This window comes from Podarcis melisellensis (assembly GCF_964234715.1).
Source record: "Podarcis melisellensis genome assembly, chromosome: 3".
Taxonomy (NCBI): domain Eukaryota; kingdom Metazoa; phylum Chordata; class Lepidosauria; order Squamata; family Lacertidae; genus Podarcis; species Podarcis melisellensis.
Window position 1 is genome coordinate 91,648,141 of NC_138530.1, and position 25,658 is coordinate 91,673,798.

Below are 25,658 nucleotides of genomic sequence, written 5' to 3' on the forward strand. Positions count from 1 at the left end.
GAAGAAAATCAGCATTAGTTATGTATGATGTATGTCCTCACAGGACCTTTGAAAATAAAAAGAGGTGGCAACTCAGATCTCAGTACTGTGTAACGTAGGAAAGTTCAGGCCTACATAAGGCCAAGGCATTTATAAACCTGCCTCTTATTTGGAAACTGGCTCCTTCAGCCTAAAGGTTTCCCTCACACCAGCACGAAGCAGGCCTCCGTGTTTAATATAATTCCCTGCAAATGAGCAACCATTAGTCAGCCACATTTTTATATAATTATTGGCAGTGCAAAGGAAACAGGCACACTTCTAACTATTTCCACCCAAACAGAACAGAAGCTGCTCACAGAGGCTCCAAAGGGAGGTGGGCTGAAGTAAGAGAAGTTGGAAAGAGGTGGCGGTGAAATTCAACTCCTCTTGCCCAAGCTGCCTTTTTTTCTTAAAAGGAAGGAATCGCAGCCTGCTTTTTCTAAGGGCTTTTTCTAAAGCACATTTATTGTAGGAGTTTAATTGGAAAGAGTTTCTGGTAATTTAAACTCTGGCTGCATTTAAAAACCAATTTCTCTCCAAGTTTACATATTAATGATTTCCCCCCCTGTCGCCGTTCTGAGGAACAATATGAAACTGCAAGACGGCCGCTGCAGAGGCAGCAGTAATTGTGCCAAAAGCCACAAGGAAACACTCTGGGAGGAATCTCATCTTGTCAGATTCTCTTGGATGCAGAATGCACCTCTGAAAGCGAGACTTTATACACCTTTTTTAAAATTAAAAAGTCATTACCTGAGAAATGGTAGCTATTGTGTGCTTACCACAATCTGTCCTCAGAGTGAAGGGCGGAAGTGATGACATTTGAGAAATTTTTAAACTTATTTGTCAGTTGCCTAGGGATTACCCAGTATGAAGTGACTAATAAATTAAATTAATGAATGAATCTCTGCATCAACAGTTATTGCCAAAATATTCAACACACAACTACAATGTGTCTGGCTAATTTTAACCTAATAGCCATCTCGTGAGGAAGGGTCTGTGTGTGTAATTCTAAATTGCACCTTTCATAAACAGAACTGTGTTGTTTTGAAATGCAGAGAATATGCCCTAAAATAAAAGGAAAGCATTTTAAAATCAGCATCTCTAAGCAAATCAAGCTTGTATGTAGCAAAGAGTTAAAATCCAACGTTTTTAATTCGGACACTAATGCAGATTCAGTCAAATATTCCAAGTCTTTATGTCTAGTATTCAAGTCTGACTTCAGAACTAAGATTGGGGGGTTTTTTTGAAAGAAAGAAAAATTCACAGGAAGCTGCATTATACAGAATCAGATTATCCATTGTCTACATTGGCAGGCAGTGACTCTTCAGGCAAGGAGTCCTTGTAAGACTCCAGGGGTTATATCTTGGTCTTCCTACATGCAAAACATGTGCCCTACTCCTATGGGCCTTCCCCCTTTATATTTTCAGAATCTTGTGCTTGCATGCCTCTAGCCATGGGTTAAGAAGGGACACGGGTGGCGCTGTGGTCTAAACCACTGAACCTTTTGGGCTTGCCGATCGGAAGGTCGGCGGTTTGAATTCCTGTGACGGAGTGAATTCCTGTTGCTCTGTCCCAGCTCCTGCCAACCTAGTAATTCAAAAGCACACCAGTGCAAGTAGATAAATAGGTACTGGTGTGACGGGAAGGTAAACAGCGTTTCCGTGCGCTCTGGTTTCCATCACGGTGTTCTGTTGTGTCAGAAGCGGTTTAGTCATGTTGGCCACATGATCCGGAAAGCTGTCTGTGGACAAACATCGGCTCCCTCGGCCTGAAAGTGAGATGAGCGCTGCAACCCCATAGTCGCCTTTGACTGGATTCAATCATCCAGGGGTCCTTTACCTTTACCTGGGTTAATAATGAGACCCATGTATATAGGGCAGTAAACCAATAATAATAATAATAATAATAATAATAATAATAATAATAATAATAATAAAGCCTTCACAAGTTGAATTTAGTTAAATATGCACAATTTTGTTTATTGAAGAGATTAGGACAAAAAACATTAAACCAAATACAAGACAAAGCACCAGAGGCAGTAAAATCCCACCATGCACATCACCAATCTTTCCTCCTACAAGTTTATAAAATAATAAACATTGTTGTTTTGTTTGTTTTTAAAAAAGAAGAAATCCCTCAACACAGCACCATCTTCAGAGTGTAAAAACATTACTCCTTTATATTCTTAAGATACCAAAATAGAACCAAGGCAGGTCAGCTGCAGCTTTGTCTCTTGATAAGGAACTGTGGAACTATCAACTTGAGAGTGGGATCGAAACCTTCCCTGCAAGAGCAGGTGTATAGCATCCATACGTCAAATGCCAAGTACGCACATGCCACATAACTATAATTAAGCACGAAATTCAAGTAACATTTACATACTACAGAGTCCACGTGTACCTATCCAAAAAACATGACCACTTCACAAAAAACGCATACAGGCAGTAACATCAGAACAACTGAGGTACTGGAAACACAAATATTTATGCCAAGAGATCTCTGTTTTGTTTGTTTTCTTGTGTCCCCACCCACCCCAACACCCCCTCAATATCATACAGCAATATAAAAAGCAGTAATAAAAATCATTTGCCAGTCTAAATCAAAATGAAAGCTCTCTAAGGAAGGTGGTGGCGTTGGGTGGGCAGGCTAAAATAAGAGTAAAAAATAAAGTATTATCATTTAGGGACAGGAATACCTGAAGAGCAAAACAGAAGTGTGTTAACTACAGCATGTAACATGTCACCCCCAAGTCAACCCGTAATTAAGTACTGGCTTAATTCATCACAACTGTGACAGTTTAATCAATAAATAAGTCTTGACAATACAAAAAGGTGCATATTACCGTGTACTTTTTAGAAGACAGATCTGTGTCGTGGTAATATTCAGCTTATTAATAGATCAATGAGAAGAAAATTAAAATGAAAACAAGAAAACCCAAGTCATTGCCTTTCCACAAAGTAAGTGTAGGGGTGCCTTTTTCCCTTCAAATAAAAAAAGCTCTTCTGATCATGTTCAGGGGTGTCAGAGGAAAATTTGTTTACAGGATTAGGGCTTTCCCCCTTTTTCTTCTTTAGGTGATGCAAAGGTAGCCTTACCCAAATATTGTGGTCAAAATTCATGTGCAGTATACTGGAAGCCAGTGTTTTCAATCCCGGTTAAGAAGAAAAACACATAACCCCAAATATGGACAATTATTCCTTTTCGTTGTTGTCAGTTTTGCTAATAAAACAGTCAAATACGTCTGAATTGTAGCTGCTTCCTGCCACAAAGCCATTTGACCAATAATAACAACAATAATCAAACTAACCCTGAACAGATTGTGAGTTTTCATCACTTCAAGGGACGTGGAAAAGAACATTTTAAATGTTAATTCCTCCTGGCCCAAAATAAAATAAGGAGAAACGTCAACTTTAGAACAACCTATCAAAAGGCATGGTTTAGCACCCACTTCTCGTGTGTTCCTTTTTGTGCGCTACCCCCCCGCCCCGCCCGCCGAAAATGAATCCCACTTGTAACTATTAAACATCAGATTTTTTTTGTTGGGGGGGGGGTGGGAAATAATCCAGGAAAACAAAGAATAAAATAATAGCTAGTTGTACCTTCCCTGAATAATGGCTGAAGTTAAATATCTAACAGTGCGATGCCAAGATGCAAGTTGAGGCAAAAGTTTCTATTTACTGGGAACTGTAAATATATGAAACGAAACGGAATCAGGAGTGGATTAGTGGCTGCACTGGAACTTGGGATGCGTAGTGTCCTTGGCTCCATAAAGATGAGAAGCTACAGTCTCTCTGTGTGCTGCCGCCTCCGTTATTTTCTATGTCAATCTAACTGAATAGCAACGATTCCTCCCATCTAAACCATCCACATGCTACATCTGTGGTGTTAGCTCACTTATTGGGCGTTCCTTCTCCAACCAGGAAAAAAAAGAACTCCAGGTTGTCTCTCTCATTCTCTCTCTTGCTATCAAGCCAGGCTGAGACACAGATATAATTCTGCACGGCCAGAAAGGACTCCCTTCATGTTGTCCCTTCCTGGCCATGCAGCACCCAAAACACTAGTCCCCGACGCTCAGTTGAAGAACGGGTCCGAGTCCTCTTCCATGTTGACGTCAGGCACCAGCTGATCCGTTGCTTCCTTAGCACCATATCCTGAATTAGACACATTAAAATCTGTAGAAAACCAAGGGTGGTCCAGAATTTCCTGCGAAGTCAGCCTTTCTGAGGGCTCCCGGCGCAGAATGCTACGTATAAGGCATTTCGCCTTGGGGGATAGAGTCTCTGGAATGCTGAATTGCCCGCGGCGGATCTTGCTGAAGAGAGAGCTAGGCTCAATGTCATGAAAGGGATAGCGTCCAACGAGCATGGTGTACAGCATGACTCCTAGACTCCACACGTCGGCCGCCTTGCCAGAGTAGCTGCCGTTTGTGTTCAAGATCTCTGGGCTCACGTAGGCGGGGCATCCATGCTTATCGGAAAGGGAGTCGTCGTTCCCTCGCAAAATGTAAGCGTCTTCAAGGCTCTCCAATTTTACTCGAGTCCTTTAGGGCAAGAAGAGACAGGACACAGTTAGACTCATTGACAAATACCCACGCTGTTGCCTTGTTGCGCCAAGACAAAGGACATTCAATAATGCTCACAAAACTGGGAAACGACCCAAGTATTTCCCAAAATGCCAGAAGCTGGTCCGGCAAATGAATATCCAGGGAGTTTAAGATAGGCACTGACTATTTCAGAAGTTTCCTTTCACACATTTCATTGGACTTGTTGGAAAGCGGAACACCAGTGGTTTTTAGTTTAGAAAACCGACGGCTTGCAGAGAACTACATAAGCCAAACCAAAGCCTATCGTCTCCATTACTATTTTTTTTAAAAAAGAACAACACTTGAGATGCTTCATAAACACAGCTAAAGACTACACTGAAAAGATACCAATGTAACTCATAACCCAGTAAGTTTTCCCTCCAAGGCATGGTTTTCCCATTAGACACAATCCCCATTTCTCAAGTTTAAAGTATTTGTTTCATTTTGCTTAAGGTATTTGTTTAAAAATTTGACAGAAAGTGATTCTTTTATTATTATTAACTCAAACAGTTATAAGACTACCCCTAAAATAAAAAGAAGAAAACAGTAACAAGGACAAAAAAAACCCAGTAACTTCAGATCATGGTGACTCACAGGAGCATTTTCACTTGTGTAAGAAAAAAAGTATATAGACATGCCTTAGAAGTCAACCAGACTCTCACACTTAAGTACAGAAAATGAACACAAGTGATGCAAAGTCATGTATTTGTTTAGTATAGCAACTGGCCTCTGCAGTAGCCTCGTAAGCTCTGGAAGTTTCCCAGAAATCTAGCACCCCAAAAGGGTTCATTTATTCACTGAATCTTCCTTTCCTCAAGGTTACACCCACACCCACTCATATTCACGGACAACCGAGCAATTAGCTCAGTATTCTACCACCAGCTTGTTAGGTTCTAGTTTAGAAAACAGATAGCCAATAAAAAAACTAAAAGCATCCAGCCATATTTACCAGCAAGTCCTTTTGACAATGACCCTTTGGACAAGGAAGTCATAAATTGTTTAATTCACTAGCTCTTACCTAACAGGACAGAAGCTAGCATTTCACCATGGCTAAAAAGCTATTGTTGATTTCTCCCTCAGTGCATCCTCTATATTCCAAAATCTTCTCAAAAGCAGCCATTGCATGCCACTGGAAGTCAACTTCCAGTTCTCAGTGTCAGTAAGGAAGTAGTAAAATTTGATTTGATAATGTCCCAGCTAGTCAATAATAATAAAATGTGGTAAAAGCCATTGCTAAGGGATGCTACTCACTAGCTTTCAAAAGCCCTAGTGACATACTATATGCTACTTATCCTATCAAGTCACAAAGGGGATCTTTTATACCAGTAATTTAAGAAACTAGTGTGGGAATGCAACAGTATTTGGAAAACCTTCAGGTACACATGTGCATTGCTGATGTTGTCCAAGGCCTAACTGAGGTGATAAACCTGTGTCTGGACTATACCACTTCAGATGTGGATTGTGAGATTGAATTCTTATTCATTAAACAAAACTTATTCTACATAGAAAACTAATAAACAGTATGCCACTGAGTCAACTAGACTAGAAACTTTCTCCCTAACCTGGTAGTTGCCCATGTAGAAGGATATGAAAAATAATTAATGAAGGAGCATTGCCCCATGAGGAGCTCTCTGCCCACCAAACCATCTGAAGTGGTACATACAGCCCAAACAAAAATTATGCTACATCATTGAGAACTAAATCCCAGGTGCAATGTTGAGCATAAAGTAGGGCTGGGTGATATATTGACCCAAGCTGATTTGGAGTCCATATTGTGATATCGGTTTCATAATTTTTGACCTGGCAATATATCATGAATCATGATACAGTGGTACCTCTGGTTGCGAACGGGATCCATCATTTTGCATGTCTGCACATGCGGCAAAACCCGGAAGTAACCCTTTCCGGTACTTCCGGATCACCGCAGGACGCAACCTGAAAAAGCACAACCTGAAGCAAACGTAACATGAGGTATGACTGAATACGTGTGTGTACGGGGAAAACCGTGAAGCTAGACAATGCCTCTGCGTAGTTCCATCCTTATTTCAGACATAGTGATATATTGGTATATCGTTAATCCTGGATCCAGCAGGGCCCTTATTACATTTGCAACCCTGGACTCCTTTCATAAATAATCATAATCATCAGTGGTACCTTGGGTTACAAACACCTTGGGTTACAAACGCTTCAGGTTACAAACTCCTCTAACCCAGATGTAGTACCTCAGGTTGAGAACAGAAATTGCGCAGTGGCGCAATTAGCTAAAGTGGTACCTCAGGTTAAGAACTGTTTCAGGTTAAGAATGGACCTCCGGGACGAATTAAGTTCATAACCAAAGGTACCACTGTACTTTGCTTTCACTTCCATGCCATTCTTATATAACGTGACTACTTCCAGAAACAACTGTTTGCTTTTTAAAAAGCACCAGCAAAAGCTGCCCTTGACTGCTTTGTCTCTCTTGGAGGGCCGGTTCACGTTTACGATCTAGAAATACTATGTGCACAACAGACACCTAACCTGAGTGTGTGTGTGTTACCCAGCAACACACAATGTGAGATATATGGCCTATTTCCATTGTTTGTCCGCTTCCAAAAATAGGTGGAAGGTTTGCAGAAATCCAGGCCAACGTAAGTGCAGCTGTAGCCGCACGTTGAGTGGCACATTTCGCTCGATGTACAATGGAGGTGCTGCCAGAGTACTGCACATGCACCCATTTCCAAATGGTCAACATACAGACCAGCTTTAAGTGAAACCCGGGAACAAACACAGAAATAAACTACTACGGGGCACAGCCACTATCTCTTTAGCTGCAGTCGGGCACTTCTTGCCCGAAGGATGAACAACCGGATGCAAGCAAGATCTGAAGCATATAGCCCTGACCCTTCCAATTCTTAATCAAGGCATACTTAAAAACTTGCTTGCAGCTTCTCTTTTAAGTCAGCCTCCCTCACTGATTGTTTTGCAGATAACAGCTTAGGACACATCTGCTTACAGAGGCATTTGGCGCAGCTTTGGGAGTGAATATGACCATTTCAGATGCTGCAGCTGAATTGTTGCGGATAGTTTTTATTGATCTAATGTGATTTTAACGATGCTTAAATTAATTGCTTTATGCTTTTTATTATGTATGCTCTCCTCCCTGAGATCTTCCTTGATATGGGGAGGTTTACAGATGCAAATAACAAGCAAACAAATAAGAGCTAGAAACTCAGACATATATGAGCTAGGCGCCAAATGGCTCCTTAAACCAGGGTTACAGTCGCCAAAAAGGAACACCTGTTTGCCGTTTGGGGGCCAGACGGCTTGAAAGTTGTATTTTTCAACACAACCTTTCATTTCCTGAAATTATTTCTGATTGTGCTAATTAAATACAACGGATAGAATACTACAGGATATGTTGCTGATGTGTGAAAACATGCACCTCCAGATGGTGGGAGACGTCAGGCGCCATCTTGGCACTTGGTCACAAAATGGTTGATAACCAAGTCAAAATGCGCCTGGCACCTGGCGAATTTTGAATGCCGAATACAAAACAATGACACGTGAGGTGATTTTTCTCAGAAGCACATACCATTTATATTTCACGTACAATCTGAGGGGACGGGGGAAAGGTCCTGTGCTGTATCTCTGAGCTATACTTCTTCTCCATGCCTGAGACCTGTGGAAGCATATTTGTTTCCCAGTCCCCACAAATGACGTTCCCATACAGTTCTAGCACAAATTCAGCGTATGAGAAATCCCTACCACCAAAGTGTTGCTAGCTTTATTATAGTCAGAACTACCCCAGCAACAGATCTATTAACAACTTAGGAGAGTTGGTTGGTTTGGGTCTCCGGAATGAAAATTAGAAAACACAGAAATTCTGAAGAATATAGAAGCTGCCTTTCCTTTGTACACCCTGTTAGCTTAAGCATGTGTCATGCTGAATATGCATACAGGGTATTTGCTTTATTCTGTTCATCTCCTGGCAATTTATGTAATCATCATCCCCACCCTTTTGCCAACCCTGCTTTCCCTCAATTATCTCTGCTGTTGTGTCAGTCAACATGCAATGCCCATAACTGCCACAGATAAGAAACCAGAAAGCAGCGTGCTTTTTGTCCTTGCCTTGGTTACCTTTCCAAAAGATTTATGCACGTCCCATGTCTCTCTCTCTATTCTTCTGTTTATTCTTTAGCAGAAAATCTGACATTGGAGGGTCAGGAATCCTCCCCACCTCAACTCTCGTCTCCCTTCCTGAGATATCTGTTGCTTAATGGACTCCGGGGTTTTTCTGAACAAAAGGGTGTCCTTTTGTTACATGTCTGACTCCTGCCACAAAGACTGGAATACCAAGCTTGGCTTCGTTTGATTCTCAGTACACGCGCACACACCAACCCTTTCTATACTGTACTGAAGAATCAAGGACCTGCAGTCACAGCAAAGCAGATTTTGTTTAAACCAGGCCACTGAACAACAGCTGGCCTTTATCTGCATGTTCCACTATAATCTCTCGCAGGATAAAGAAAAAAGGAGGAGGAGGAGCCATGCTTTCATCCTGCTGAATGGATTGGCCCAGAGCAAATACACCGTGGATCAATGTCTGGGTAGCTTTTTACACACACACAGAGAGAGAGAGAGAGAGAGAGAGAGAGAGAGAGAGAGGCAGGCTTCATTTGTTCATAAAACTGATTATGGGGAAAGTACAAGAACCCTAAAATTATTTAGCATAGACAATTGCTACCCTAGTGCATCCGAAGAGTAAGAGAAACAAAAGCATGACACATTATGATTAGGAAAGGCGGTATTGTCCATAATTTTGGTTGGCTTGGCAGCACAATCTCAAATGCAGGGAAAGAGAGACTACCTGCAAGACAGTAGGAAAGCCCAGGACAATGAATTGTCACCTCTCTCCCAAGTCTGTAGAAGTGAATGCCAGAGGGTGGTTCTTTGCCTCTAGCACATGGTAGGAAATGGGGGGTGGGGGGAGGGAGAGAGAGAAACACGTCATTTCCAAATTATCTGCAATGTATAAAGAATAAGCCACATTGTGTCATGCATGCAGGGTAGGCGCAGACAACAGTGACTAGGGTTACATTTATGACTAGGGTTGTATTTATGGCATCGCCTGCAATGCTTTTTTTTGAACCCAGCTGCTAAACAAAGTGCCACAGGCAGAACGGACACAAAACTCCAATGGATATTTCAAGCAGCAAGTTGCCACCATCACGTTTTAGATTAGAATCTAGATTTAGAGTCGGAATGAAGAAAAAAAAAATATTCTCCTAACACGAGCTTCCATTTTTAAAGACATCCTGTAAACCAATTGTTTTGCTGTTTCCCTTAGCCATGGGAATGGTTGCGCTGAAATTAGTTAGATAAATAGGGGCTTCCACACAGCTAGATAAGATCCGCTTTATAAAACTTACTATATAATGCAAAGCCTTCTGTCAGAGCCAGTGTAATTAGAGTATATCATTTCAGTTCGGAAGAGGAGATAGAAGAAGCACTTGGGCAGACAGCATTATGCAGCTCTCAGATCACTGACAGAACCCTGCATTAGTCTAATGCTTAAAAAAAAAAAAAAAGCAAGCTTGAATCATTGCTATTTAAAAAGGGGAAGCTATTCTGCCTGTGAATGCTTTCCCATTACTGGTGAATGAAACCACAGAAGTGCAATCAGAGGGCAGCAAATAGCACTCAGACGGGAAATGCGTCTTTGTCCCCATAGAAACCGTCAGGGAAGCCCATGAAAAACAATACCATTCTGAATTTCTTATCAATATGCCATTCATTACTCGAGTCCATTCAGACTTGGCCCTTTTGCAATGTAACAAAACCTGATCAATTAAGCCTTTTCCAGAAGGACCTTCAAAGAAAACTCCTGAGTTAGCATCCGTTTCTGGCAAACAATCAGCCTGTCCTACACGTTTCCCCCCTCTACAGCGGTTCACATTATTCTTCCCTGATGAATCCGAGGGTTACAAAAGAGATTCTGATGCACAGGGAAATCCTATCCTTGAAATGAAACCCACTGAGCACAATGTCATCGCTCCACTCGCCCAGCATGCTGGCAGAGCACTATGCAACACTAGTAGTGGGTAACCGCGCAAGCAGAATACACTTGATCTGGAAAGAGCCTACGCCTTGAGTTTCTGCCAGGGCTAAGGAGACAACACGGTGACCCTGCTGGCACGATAAGGAAGGAACAGGATGGGTTGAGAACTTGCAGCTCTTTAGATGTTACTGGATTCCACCTCCCATCAACCCCCGTCAGCATGGTCAAGGATGAGGGGAACTGTGGTCCAGCAACACATTTGGAGAACCACAGGTCCCTTCAACCCTGGAGCTGAAGTTAGTCAGGATCTGATGGTGCTTCATGACTGGGACCCCACCAGGGATGGTGGAATGTTATGTTTTCAGAATGAAGCAACATGACTTTACAAACCCCAAAGCAAGTCAGTGGGGGCCATCACAATGGGAGGGTAGGATTCAAACAAAGGAGTCAATTGGAGCATGTCACAAGGGGTATATGCAATCACATCAAGTTCTAGAGCATGGAACTACAACATCCTTGCCACTATGTGCATTCACAGTCCTGTAGACCTGCTGGGTCTTTGGCGATGTGGCACTTTGGAAAGGAGGAGTAAAAAATCAGGAGCAGATGCAAGACTTGATTTGTCAAACCCTTACATGTACCATTTCTCGAGATTCCAGGCACCAACATTCATCAGGATTATCAATTCCACTGCTGAATCTTTTGTTACACAATATAAGCGAATAATGTGAGAGTTGGACCATAAAGAAGGCTGATCGCCGAAGAATTGATGCTTTTGAATTATGGTGCTGGAGGAGACTCTTGAGAGTCCCATGGACTGCAAGAAGATCAAACACATCCATTCTTAAAGAAATTAGCCCTGAGTGCTCACTGGAAGGACAGATCCTGAAGCTGAGGCTCCAATACTTTGGCCACCTCATGAGAAGAGAAGACCCCCTGGAAAAGACCCTGATGTTGGGAAAGATGGAGGGCACAAGGAGAAGGGGACAACAGAGGATGAGATGGTTGGACAGTGTTCTCAAAGCTACAAACATGAGTCTGACCAAACTGCGGGAGGCAGTGGAAGACAGGAGTGCCTGGCGTGCTCTGGTTCATGGGGTCACGAAGAGTCGGACACGACTAAACGACAACATGAGTAGATGTTGAAATCCAAAAAGAGTAGTCTAAACTCTGATGCCAAGGAAGTTCCATAACTATTCCCTTTCTGTTATTTGATAAATGAGAGTTATTGCCCAAAGGGGACGAAAATACAAACAAAAACCCCTCCCACAGTCTTTCTACACATGGACAAGTTCCAAAATCATGAGAAAAAAGCGGGGTGCTTCTGAGATGAAAACTGATCTCTTCTTTCACCTGCCACAGCAAAGATGACCCTTCATTTGACCTTGCGACTTTCTTCTCGGTTCTGAGTTAATAAGGACTATCATCCTCCATAGTTACATAAACATGGCTTCTCAGCATGTGTGCACCTCAAGGGGGGAGAGTTACACAAGAAAGCAAGAGGGAATGGCACAGATATCAAAGTGGATAAAGGAAAGAATCCGGAATACAAAGGAAAATGGAACACCACTCAATTTTTACCAGCGAGATCTGCAGTACCATAAAACCAACTGACATCGTCTTACAGAGGATGGGTCACATATGACATAGCCGTAAAAGGATGCAATTCAATTTAAAACTAAATGCAGATCTTTATTTTCCCCTCCTCCAACATTCTATCCAAGCTCTAAGCGTGCTTTTGGCTGGTCTTCCAAACGGTGGATATCCTTTCCTACGCTGAGTCAGCCAGACCCACAAACCAGGCAAAGAGTGCTGGTAGAAACAGCAGATCAGGGAGCAGCAAAATCAGGTGCAGGTGGCAAAACCTATTGGGAGGAAATTCAGCAAAATATCATTCTAGGTGATACCTCACATACACAAAATTCCAGCTCAAAACCAACCTGCAATCTGGGCTGTCAGAGACTCCGATAAGCTTGTTCTTCAGCTGTGATCCCATGAAAAATTCTCATCTCCGTTCGCACTTGCAATTAACTAAAATTGAAACTGGGCGACATCCTGGTACACTATACATTAAGTGCAACGTGTAGCTTGGCGCACAGATCCCTGGAAATTTCATATTGGCATCTAAGGCAGGGATACCCAACACGGTGGGTCCCAGATATTGTCAAACCAAGCTAGCAATGGTCCAATGGTCAACAATGATGGAAATTTTAGTCCAACAACCTCTGGAGAGCAGCACATCTGCTACCTTGATCTAAGAATCTGGAATATATGCTCAGTCCTGTCTGTGTTGGGCCGACACTTAACAGATCAGTGCTGCCACTTGATGTTGACAACTAGGACAAATTCAGTGTGGGAAAAAAGTATGGGACTCCCCCCACCCCACCCCATAACCTCTGCAACCAGGAGTCTGTCAAATCCCAAACTCTACAGCCTCAGTTCCTCAAGTGGAAAAAGCAACAGCCTACCACACAGGGTTTCTGAGATGAAGCATGCTACGAAAGCTGCAAAGCATTTTGTGACCTAGCATGACTGCAGAAACCCATCACCGATGTCGTGATCGTTCCGGAACCAATAAATTCATAAGCTCAGCCTTAAGATGAATCTTAAAACAGGGGCCTCCCATAATTCCTCCATGGCTTCACCCCCCCCCCTTACCCAAAGCATTGCTCAAAAGGTTACTAGCTCCAACTGTAAATCACTGTAAATCAGCTGGCTGCAATAAAGGGTGACAGGCGGTTAAAAAACCAGAGTCATTCATTGCTCTGAGAAATCTTACTACTTGGCAACCGGTAAGGAATGTAACAGCTTGTGTCTCTGGTCACATTTTTGTGGGCTGAGTTTCCTTTCGCTGAATTGTTAAATAAAACAAAACAGAGCAGAGCAGAGCAAAAACCTGAAATGATTTACCCAAGCATCTACAGGAAGGTATAACTAGAAAGCAATGCAGTAGGACTGTGCATACCCCATTAGCTATAATAATAATAATAATAATAATAATAATAATAATAATAATAATAATAATATATTTATATCCCGCCCATCTGGCTGGGTTTCCCCAGCCACTCTGGGCAGCTTCCAACAAAATATTAAAATACAGTAATGTATCAAACATTAAAAGCTTCCCTAAGTAGGGCTGCCTTCAGATGTCTTCTACAAGTCTGGTAGTTGTTTTTCTCTTTGACATCTGGTAGGAGGGCGTTCCACAGGGCGGGCGCCACTACCGAGTAGGCCCTCTGCCTGGTTCCCTATAACTTGGCTTCTCGCAGCGAGGGAACTGCCAGAAGGCCCTCGGCATTGGACCTCAGTGTCCGGGCAGAACGATGAGGGAGGAGACACTCCTTCAGGTATACTGGACCGAGGCTGTTTAGGGCTTTAAAGGTCAGCACCAACACTTTGAATTGTGCTCAGAAACATACTGGGAGCCAATGTAGGTCTTTCAAGACTGGTGTTATGTGGTCTCAGCGGCCACTCCCAGTTGTTTTTCTCTTTGACATCTGGTGGGAGGGCGTTCCATAGGTCCAACTCCTTCCATAGGTCCAACATGCCTTAGGTCCAACTCCTAAGGAGAAGGGCAGTGGGAGAGCTTTGCAGGTTCAGTCCCGAGCATCCCCAAGGAGGTGGGACTGTCCCGTGCCTGGAATCCTGCCTGGAAACTTGCTACCAGTCCAGTGCAGACAATGCACCACTAGATGGACCAATGCTATGACTTGTTACAAGGTCACTTCCTATGTGCCACAGTGGCACAATACCTACTTTCCTGCAAGCCAGTTGTGCCTGGCTGCTGTCTTCCCTGGAGGTCCAGGTACAAGGGGCATAGGAAGGAATCATACCTACACTACTATTCCATCTAGGTATGACTGTGCCATGAGGAAGGAACTCCTATGCTGCTGCTACAGTGATATGCTAATTGATCAGCTTAGGTCTTGCTAGGACTGACTCTAGCCTTTGCAGATTTTGGTTGTAATGCAAATCCTAGCTAAACAAGGTGAGCAGGTGGGATTAGATAATGAAAGCATACAGACCAACATAACTACATACAGACCTAGTAGGCATTCATGTACCACACTGGCTTTTTAAACTATTGGGACTGATGTTTATATTAGCACAAAACACAAAGGCAAGTCAGGTTCTTTCTCAACTCTCACCTAGAGACAAATCTCTTTTTATGCAAGGAAATTCAGAAGTAAACAGAATGCCTTAAGTCTCAATATTTTAAAAATGATCCCAACCTTGTTAACAAGACTGATTAACAAGCACAAACTTTTTCAGTGTCAAATATTTTGACAGCTAATATTTGAATATAATTGAAGATTTAATACCCTCCAAACATTAATAATTTGCTGGCAAGAAAAATAAATCTATCACTCAAAGCAAGCTCTGTACCTAGGGAGTGTTTTAGCTCTAGACTCTTATAATTTAAAAGAGCATAAAAGTTATTTTATGCAAGACCCACAGATCGATCCTTATCAACAGAGTTGAAAGATAGATGGGACCATGCCTTTGTGCTTTGGCCCCAACATCAAATTATTTGCATCCATTTTGCTCCGACAACTCCATCCACACAAGAGATCTAGGTGTTGCCATTTCAAGCAAACAATATCGTAGGCAAAGTTGTATGCACTGCCCATTGGCTTCTCGGGCAGTTCCCAACAAACAACAGAATGACTCAAAGCATCTAGGACACATTTGCTGAATAGCAGCCTATTGAAACTTTCATTCAGGTAATAAGGTAAAGGTAAAGGTACCCCTGCCCGTACGGGCCAGTCTTGACAGACTCTGGGGTTGTGCGCCCATCTCACTTAAGAGGCCAGGGGCCAGCGCTGTCCGAAGACACTTCCGGGTCACGTGGCCAGCGTGACATCGCTGCTCTGGCGAGCCAGAGCCGCACACGGAATCGTCGTTTACCTTCCCGCTGGTAAGCGGTCCCTATTTATCTACTTGCACCTGGAGGTGCTTTCGAACTGCTAGGTTGGCAGGCGCTGGGACCGAGCAGCGGGAGCGCACCCCGCCGCAGGGATTCGAACCGCCGACCTTTCGATCAGCAAGTCCTAGGTGCTGAGGCTTTAACCCACAGCGCCACCTGCGTCCCATTCATTGGATGAAAATGGGTGTGTGTGTTTAAATGGAAGGGGGCTTTTTTGCTTTCACATAAGTATTCCAGTTCAGGCTTTTGGGCACACGCCCCAACCAGGCTTCCCAAATTCATAGTTGTGACAAGGTGTGCAAGGAAAAAGACCCCAAAGCCGTTGCATGAAAGTAGCTGCAAATCAACTGATCTAAGTCTCCTAAGTTAAATTTAAGTTCCATGTTCCACTACAGGGGAACATGGGGAACTGTGTTCAAAATACTTCTCATTTCAACCAAGACTCCAGTTACTCTATTGTAGGCCCAGGGTGGGTGGTTAGGGGGAGAAACCAACACATTACAAGCAAGGGGGGGATGGGGAACGCAGGTGGCACTGTGGTCTAAACCACCGAGTCTCTTGGGCTTCCTGATCGCAAGGTCAGCAGTTCGAATCTGTGTGATGGGGAGAGCTACCATTGCTCTGTCCCAGCTCCTACCAGCCTAGCAGTTCGAAAACTTTATAGATGTTTGAATTCTAAATCAATAGTAGTTTGAATACAATCAAAAGTTCATTCCACGTCACCCAGGAATTATGCTAGGGAAGTTTGAACATCACAGCTTGAGAAGGCGATCCAACTAATCAAGTTTGCAGTTAACATTTCCTATCACCAACCACCACCAATTTTATTCTGCCAAATCCATATTGCCAGCTAGGAATTGGGCATTTTCCAGTATTTGGAAAATGGGAAGCGAAGGAGAAAGACTTGCCTGTGTGAGCACAGGTGCATGCATAGTGTGTGGGTGTGTGTATAACACAACAGGCAAATGCTCTGTCTACTCTTAAAAGCTTTCCTGGTTTCCTTGGTAGGCGGGGAAACAGTCAAAAAGTGTGAGAGCATTTTTAACATTCATCCAGCGATGGCAAAAGGAAAGGAAAGCTAAACACTCTCACCAGTCAGTCAAACGCACTAGCCAGTTTTTTCTTTGTAGATACCAATTACAGTGGTACCTCGGGTTACATATGCTTCAGGTTACACACACTTCAGGTTACAGACTCTGCTACCCAGAAATAGTGTTTCAGCTTAAGAACTTTGCTTCAGGATGAGAACAGAAATTGTGCTACGGCGGTGCAGCGGCGGCGGGAGGCCCCATTAGCTAAAGTGGTGCTTCAGGTTAAGAACAGTTTCAGGTTAAGAACGGACCTCCGGAACAAATTAAGTACTTAACCTGAGGTACCACTGTATTGTGGTTTCAGGAATGTACTGTTTCACGCTTTGCATTTGAAGAAGACTTTATGAAACATGCTAAGGAGGTTTCAAGTAATGCAGAAAAAATTGTAACTCTTAAAAAAAAAATGTTTTGCAGGTCACCCTGAAGACTGAGCAACTTTTTGTTTCTGGTCCTCATTGTTCTAGCACCATTCCCTCTTGTGCCTGTCAACTCCAGCCATGGCATTTACCTTACATGATGTAAGTACCCTAGAAAACTGATAAGCACAGGAAAGGAATTCTAATCATCAGCACTGATTAGCAGACACTCACTCTTGCTTGCTTATAGTGCCAAGATGAAAAGGTAAAACACCCCTTTGCCTTATCCAGTCATCCCAAACATCTAAGAATCCTGCTGTATTTACGGGACATCACACAGGCAACATGTCTTTTTTCCCTTCCACTGCCTCCTCCAGTCTCCTTACCTCTGTGGATATTATTAGCAAGCTTAAAAAACCAGATTAACATGTGCTAATTCATTACATTAACAAAGAATTACAAAAGGTCCTTTCAAGTCAAGCTTAATGCATTGCAAGTGTGTGTGTGTGTGTGTGTGTGTGTGTGTGTGTGTGTTAGAACCTCTGCTCCAAAAGTGACATCTCTCTTAAAAAAAGAGAGAAAACAACAAACATCACACAGGTAACTCACATCTTATGCTTCTTTTACTTACACGATCACAGCTTTCTGCAGGTGAGGAGAAAATAAATGAATGGAAAGAGGAGGAAACCCTCTCTTGATTTATTTATTTCCACCTTACACAGCTATTATTGCAGTGTTACTCAGCTATGGGAAGGAGGCAGGTAAGCAGCCCCAAGACAGGTAAGCAGCTCCCCACAGGTGGGCAGCAGTTCGGAGGGTTCCTGGCTTTGCACGTTTTTGGGTTTTACGAGTGGACCCCAGGAACCAAACACTCGTTTAAGAGGAGAGTTTTCTGTACTAAAACAACCCAGATGTCCCCATGCTTGCCCCGCTTAGAAAAGCAGCAGCGACACCTGTCCTAGCTTTACAGGCCAGTAAAAGGTCTGTTAAGTGATTCACACATTTCTACCTGAATGAGAAGGCACACTCTTTGCCTCTAGTCTCCATGTTCCCACCTGTCATCAACAGAGGCAGCCCTTTGGGTCACTTGGTGCAAGATTCTCCGTAAGGCAGAAGTGAATCCCGGCCAATCCGTTCAGTGGGTAGGGTAGGTTGGGGTTTACAACACCGTGGCAACAAGGGCTTATTGCTCCAAAAAGCAGAATATAGATTAAGCAGTCGCCAAACCGGGGTGGGGTTGAGGGCGGTACACGCTTTATTCATCCCTTCTTTTTATTTATCTTATAAACCCATCCGTCGCTTTTCTACCACAAAGCAATCTCTTACAGTAACTGCCAAAAAACAACAACCCACTTTTTCCCAGGAATCAAATGAATGGAAAATAGAAATCCACTGTTCAAAAGATATGTTTGTGAGTGTAGATTGTGTGTGTGTGTGTGTACGGAAGGAGTATTAACTTTGGTTTTAAGAGGAAAATCACAAGTTAACTTGTACAGATTCTAGTTTATGAGGAACACTGCATGCGTGCGTGTGTGTGTATGCATGCATGCGTGTAATTTCATTACATCTTAATCCCATGTTTCTCTCATGTAACTCATCGCCGTACAGATTCTCACGAGGTCTCCCATCCAGACACTCACCCCACCTAGACCTGCTTAGCTTCAGCTACATGGCGGCAGTGGTTTCACCCCAGGGACCAGAAGGAAACAAGGTGGAATAACCACCACCTGCTCTCTGAGATCCTCCATCAAAACTGGCAGGAATGTTTCCTCTACTTCCATATGGGGCTAACAGTACGAGCCTTCAGAAAACAACCCCTTTCAACACTGCATCCCTGACACACTCCTTGGTGGATTCCAAAGGGCCAGGAGGAAGGGAGAGAAATCCCTTACCTTTCTTCATCCTTGAAGATGAATTTCCGCAGCTTGAGATCTCGCAGCACCAGCCCGCCGTCGTGACAGTGCGCCACAGCAGACGCTATCTGGTAGAACAGCTTGGCTGCTTCCTCCTCCTTCAGCTTCTTGCAGGTACGAACAAAGGAATGCATGTCCCCATAGCTCCTCTCAAAGAACACATAGGCTTTCGTCTCCCCGAGAATGATTTCAGTGATTTGGTTGATGTTGTCGTGAGGGGGCAGGCAGAAGCAGGGCGCGAGCAACTCTTGGTAGCAGCCGATATCAAACACCTAGAGATGCAATTGGCAATAAAAACAAAAGGGTTAGAGAGAGAAAGGAAACCGGCTGTAGCAAAGGCACACCGATTTAAAAACTAATAAAAACCCCTCTGCATATTACAAAAGCAAATATGTCCAAATTGCAAACTGGCGCTTCTGTTTCAGCAGACTATGCCCTGAGCAGTCTGGAAGTGCTTTCTTCCTTACGAAAACTAAACGAGGGTTTTCACCCCAACACACACTCCAACCGGCCTACGTAAATTATATCCGCGAGAGAAAGGAAAGTGAATGGCCTAATTTCCTGGCTGATAAGAGGGGAGAAACATAAATAGGCTTGTTTTAAAAAGGAACATCCAGTTCTTTGCAAACAAAAGCATCAAAAAAATTCGACGACAGCTCAGAATCTATGAAAATTCTGATTCTGGATGGCCAATAAAGTTACAGCAAAGGGGAGGGGAGGGAAGTACAGTCATACCTTGGGTTGGGAACACTGCGGGTTGCATGTTTTCAGGTTTCTGGGTTTCGGCACTCACGCATGCGCAGAACCACTAAATCACGCTTTACGCATGCGCAGAAGAGCTGAATCGCATCACACGTGTGCGCAGATACGGTGCTGCAGGTTGTGAACGTGCCTCCCGCACAGATCACGTTTGCAACCCAAGGTTCCACTGTATAGTGATACCTCGGGTTAAGTACTTAATTCGTTCTGGAGGTCCGTTCTTAACCTGAAACTGTTCTTAACCCGAAGCACCACTTTAGCTAATGGGGCCTCCTGCTGCTGCCAAGCCACCGGAGCACGATTTATGTTCTCATCTTGAAGCAAAGTTCTAAACCCAAGGTACTATTTCTGGGTTAGCGGAGTCTGTAACCTGAAGCGTATGTAACCTGAGGTACCACTGTATCATGCTTCAAAACATTTAGGGTTCCCCCACTCTTGTTTTGCTTTTATGCATTGCCTCTGAGGGGCTGTCCAATCTGTCCGTCCACCCATATCACCAATGGATCCAGCACCCAGACACTCATTTAGCTGTGATTCCTGCATTTCAGGGGGTTGGACTAGATGACCCTTGGGGTCCCTTCCAACTCCTCTATGCTATGGTTCTATGCATTTACATCCCACCTTTTTCTTTTTTCCTCCCAAGGAGCTCAAGGTGGCAACCATAGTTCTCCCGCTCCTCATTTAATCCCAAGAATCCTGCAAGGTAGGTTAGGCTGAGAGGCAGTGATCGGTCCAAGGTTACCCAGTGAGCTTTCAAGGCCAAGAGAGGATTTGAACCCTTGCCTCCCAGGCCCTAGTCCAACAATCTCGCTACTATATCACACTGGCTCTGTATCTGAATGAAAACTCTGCCATGGGTTTTAAAGAGTAAGCAGAGCATGCTACATCTCTTTAAAAGGACCATACTCTCTGGTAAACCAGGGCTGTTGTTGTTTTGTTAAAAAAAAAAAACTAAAACTTTTATTAACATTTTACCATTCACACAAATTGGTTACTGACATAATTTACCTTTCTCTTCTTATATGAGATAATTGCACTCTCCGTTGTCTCCCAGTTTCCCCCTTACCTCTGTATTCCCATTTTATTTTTTAAAAAACCAGGGTTGAGGCACCATACATTGTTGGACTCCATCTCCCATCAGCCCCAGCCACCATGGTCTAAATGGTCAAAAATTATGGGAATTGTAATCTAGCAACACCTGGAGGACCACAGATTCCCCCTTACCCACCCATCTTGCACACCAAGTTGTGCTACTATCACCGCCTTCTTCTGGTTATCAGAGGGGTAAGTCAACATGGTGCCCTTCAGACCTCAATTCCCATCATGCCTGACCACTGGCCATGCTGCCTGGGGTTGGCGAAAGTTGTAGTTTTGGAGGGCACAGCCTTGTTTCCCATTTCTACACACCACCTTCCTTTTCCACAGCCTGGATAGCTCGGTCGGTTAAAGAACGTGGTGCTGATAATGCACCTGAGGTTGCAGGTTCGATTCCCTGATGGGGCAGCTGTGTATTCCTGCATTGCAGGTGGTTGCACTAGAAGGTCCTCAGGGTCCCTTCCGACTCTACAATTCTATGATTCTATTCTCTGGCAGTGGAAGGAATGAGGGAAGTCAAAATTCTTGTTGGGCAACACAAATAGTGCCACGGTCCGCAACTCATATGGAAGCTGAAGGCTCTCAAATTCCTTCCTCCCCTCTCCAATATGCAGGCAATGGCCTCTTCCATCCCCAAGAACCAACAGAGGTTGGCAGAGTCTATCCCATTCCCCACTCCTTGTCTATCCCCATGCTCTTCAACCCTAGGTTCCCAACAGTTCTTGGGCTACACTTCCCATCTTCCATGACAATTGGCTAAGCTGGCTGAGGAGGATAGGCGTTGTAGTCCAACAACAGCAAAGCACCCAAGGTTGACCGCCACATAGGAATTTGGAGCGGCGATACAGAAAACACCTCCCTTGCTGTTTCACAAAAGGAAGGAGTTAGAGGCCATTGGTGACGTCTCAGAGTTGTGTCTGAAATGCTAAAAAAACGAGGGAAGGACTCTGCTGTGTTTCCGTTGCTAAGCAACAGAAAACACAAGGTTTCGGTTGCTGTTCACACGGTGACAGGGCGGGCGGTTGTAAGATGAGGCAAAATGGATAGCCCTTCGCTTGTGATGGCTTGCATAGGAGAAAATTCTGGGAGATGTGCAACAGGGGAACTTAGGTGCAAACGCAATGATGGCAAACATATGAGATGTCACTTTGGGGTTGGGCCCCCTGGGTTGCGAGTTCCCTACCCATAAGACTAGGGAAATGTTCGAATGGACTTGCAAACTTGTATTTGCCTTATGGAGATTTTTAGTGCATCTTTTTTAAGCAGAACGAGTGGCTCTCTAACCTTGCAAGCACATCCACCTTGCGTTCTCGTGAATGAAATGGCAAGGAATCGCCAAGCATGCTGGGAAACTCAAATATAGATATAAAAAAATGTTCCACTAATCCAGCGATTATGAATGAATCAGTGCTTGAGACATTTGGATTCCAGGCAATGGGAACGTTTCATTGAGAATAACGGGTGCACTGCAGTAAGAAGGCATAACCAGTGCGTGACACAAAGGCTTTCATTATTCGCAAAGGCTGCGAGATTCTGATGCATTTGTCCCTTGGTAATGAAGGTCAGGAAGTTACAAAGTCAGATTAATGCTGAAGAACGCAAGCCAACCATATTGCGCAACGTAAGGATAAATGACTGTGGCTCACCACTTGCTCTTTCTATAGCTTGTAGCTTAGCAATTCAGAAATTAATTTAAGGCACGCAAAACCTGTCTTGAAGCCATTATCTTCTGTAATGCTCTGAAGCGGAACAGCGCTTGCCTCTGAAATACCTACTAGCAACATCCTATGCATGTCCATTCAGAACTAAGTCTCACCCAATTCAATGGGTCCTAGGTAAACATGCAGAGGATTGCGGCAGGTTGAGAAACTCTCTAGCAAGTTTCTATAAATAAGTGCAAGCTTCGGCAATTCCATGAACTGCATTCGCCACAGCTCTTCCTGTTATTCCTGACGCGTGGAAAGAGAAAAGATCTTTTACTTGGGGCTGGTGACCGGTTAACTACATATCTGTAAAAGGGAAGACCACTGCAGGTGGTGTTTGTTTTTGTGTCCTCCAGATGTCTTCCTTTCAGGGGAACCCATCAATGATACCAGAAGCTGTGGGAACAGATATACATTCCCACCACAACTGCAGTCTCCTTGTGAAATCTTGCAGCACATCATCTGCATGATATTATTTGTCCACTCTGAAGTCCTGCTGAATCCAATGAGGCTTACTCCTAGGTAACCAGGATCAGGGATCGCAGCCATGACCACCTTCTAAGTACTATAAAAACATGTGGCCCTCATGCAAGCAAAATGTTTCCCCTTAACAGCCAAATCTCCCCCTAAGAGCCTTTTTTTTAAATGTCATTTTGACTGGCTCCCCCAAAGCTTATCTTTGTTGTTCTTTTTAATGCAAAGTCAGGACATGTGACTTTATAGGTAGTCCAGTTTAGCTCTTTCCAGCAGCGAGTGTAAAAAAAGGAGCTCATTTGGATTCTAGAATGGCATTTTGCATACTCAGGGGGTTCCAGCCAAATTAAATTAAGCCTCATCAGCCCCCCTTTGTTTACTGGCTCTTAATGGGGGTGGGGCAGGGGGGGAAATCCACAAGCCTGTTTTTACTTAGACAAATCGGTTGATGATGATGATGATGATTATCTGTATATGCAAGGGCACTATTTTTTCAGGATCAGCCAAAGAGGCAGATTTTGTTTTGTTTTTTTAAAGGCAAACATGAAGGGTTACAATTTTGCAAGCGAGGGGAACTGAAATGTTTTTGTTTGTTTAAAGGGAGGCGTTCAGTTACGAAAAATGGTTGCCAGTGTCCTCAAAACATGAAAATTCCTAACACTTCCTCAAAGACATTATAATGGACAAAGATGCTCTTTCATACAGGAGTTCTGCTTCTGTCGCACAGTAGTTTCCTATACCTTTAGAACACAATCACAGGTGGTTTTGGATCTGATTTAACTACTAGATGCGTAAAAAGAAGTTACTAGCTCCTGAAAATCTTCAAGCAGATAAGGCAGCCTTGCGAGATTTGTGCACCTTCATAAAGATGTCATTCTTTGCATTTCAGCTGCCCGTTCTTTGGCTTTCATCTGCACCTCCCACAAGAGGAGGCTGATAATATTTTGATCTGCATCTATTTTGGACAAACTAATGCATGCATTTTAAATGATCTGCACCATCGCTCCACTTTCTGGTTCCTTGTGCAGTGGAAGTCCTTGCAAGGTCAGAGAGGCTCTACTTTCCATAATCAGGTATAAACTGCACAGAACTAAATCTTTATTAAGATTTAAGGTTCATGACTCACGGGTGGCCAGTACATTTTTTTACTGCCCTGAACAGAGAGCTCTTTGCCACGAACCAGGGGCTGCAGTTTAATTTTGCCACCACATATGAATCTAAATAAAAACATCCACCTGGTCTACAGTGACCAAAAAGCTTGGATTATTTAAAGGGTAGTCCATGTGTCTATATCACAGCCTACCGATTCAACAGTAGGATTGCAGCTTGTTTGGGTTTTGTTCTCAATCCCATAAAAATACACATTTTGGGGGAAAATGTTCTGTAATTACAAAGGTGGTGTAGTGTGGCAATCTTCCCATGCAGCCTTTCCAGGGGCTGTTCCAGGAGCAGAGCTCCAAGAGGGCACCAGGGAGAGCGAAAGAAAGAGTAACCACAGCAGTTTAGGAACAAAGGAAATAGTATCGCCTCTGAGTGAATGGACGACGCCACTTCCCTCCATAGGAGAAGCATGTGGACTTCCTTTCTCCACAGTTTACCTTCACTGGGGAGCTGAAGAGACCGGAGAAGCCAGCAACCTACCAAGTCGGAGCCCTGTTGTTGTTTTCTGCATGGCCTTCTAACAAAATAAGCATGCAAGTGTGCAAGGATTTATTATTATTGTTGTTGTTGTTTCCTGCTGAAACGTGGGCGATTGTGTTTGCAAACAATCCATAGCAAGGAGGCTTGGTGCTCGTGTGCATTTTAAAAAAAAAAAGAATTCGGATCCACATTCCAATCCCACACATGTCGACTCGCAAGTAAAACTCCCTCTCTGAGGAATCAGGCTTCCTCCCAAGTAAGCCTATACAGGACTGCAGTCTTACACAGAGGCAAAGCTGCCAACTTGCCAAGTTTGCATCCAGCACCACGCAAGGGAAGTGAAATATCCTCGGAGGACCGGTTGAAAATTAGCAAGGGATTCCCTTTTGGGAAGTCAGAAAGGAAAGAGAGGAGGGAAATTAGATTAAACGTACTTCCACCTATGTGGCCTTCAGAGCCTAACTCCCCTCCTCCTCCCCTCCCCAAGTCTTTGGCTCCAGGCCACCGTTATAACGTGGCCATTGTCTGGAAAGTTGCTGAGAGCCGTTTAAATTATGCAAGGATTTTTTTTTCTCCCTGTTTGTTTTAATTAAACTTCTCCCAGTGCTTAAATCAATGGCTCGCCGCCGCCCCCAGCCCCCACTCCGGAGTACTTTCTAAAAATAAACTCGCTAGACAGAGAAAGGCTTTAAAAAAAATATTAAAAAAATCCCAGGGGGTGGGAGAAGAGAAGAGAGGCAGGAAAGTTATTACCTTGCAAACCAGCTCCTCCTCGCTGTGCAGATGCACGGCTCGAAAAATGTGATCTCCTTCCAGAGGCTCCAGCAGTAAGTATTTCCCGATGCAAGAAACGCAATGCGGCAAGTTGGGAGTCTCTGGCGGGCTGGGTGAGCCGAGGTTGGGGCTGAAACTCTGGCTGGACTCGGTGGGCCTTACAGAAGAGAGCTCTTCAAAATCCTGGGTTTTATTCCGAGGTCTTCCATAGCGTGCGATTGTGATTGGGGTTGACCTTTGTATGTTCATGGGGATGGAGAGAGCAAGCCCTCCAAAAAAAGGTCCCCC

General features: G+C 43.8%; 2 protein-coding genes and 1 long non-coding RNA gene across 3 annotated transcripts in view; 1 reads left to right on the forward strand and 2 right to left on the reverse strand.

The window, feature by feature from the left end:
• The window catches only part of LOC309367141 (craniofacial development protein 2-like), a 476,702-nt gene that overhangs the window by 400,018 nt on the left and 51,026 nt on the right, over positions 1–25,658 (forward strand). The window lies entirely within an intron of this gene.
• TRIB2 (tribbles pseudokinase 2) lies at positions 1,972–25,619 on the reverse strand (the record flags this gene model as incomplete). Its single annotated transcript, XM_081906500.1, has 3 exons — positions 1,972–4,558; positions 18,904–19,196; positions 25,350–25,619. The coding sequence occupies 3 exons, from the start codon at positions 25,617–25,619 to the stop codon at positions 4,090–4,092; spliced, it is 1,032 nt and encodes a 343-aa protein (XP_081762626.1). The 3' UTR covers positions 1,972–4,089.
• Positions 4,891–6,804, reverse strand: LOC309367423. The gene is made up of 2 exons (XR_014167159.1): positions 6,089–6,804; positions 4,891–5,047 (listed from the first exon to the last, which is right to left on the reverse strand). It is a non-coding gene; the product is annotated as an uncharacterized lncRNA (long non-coding RNA).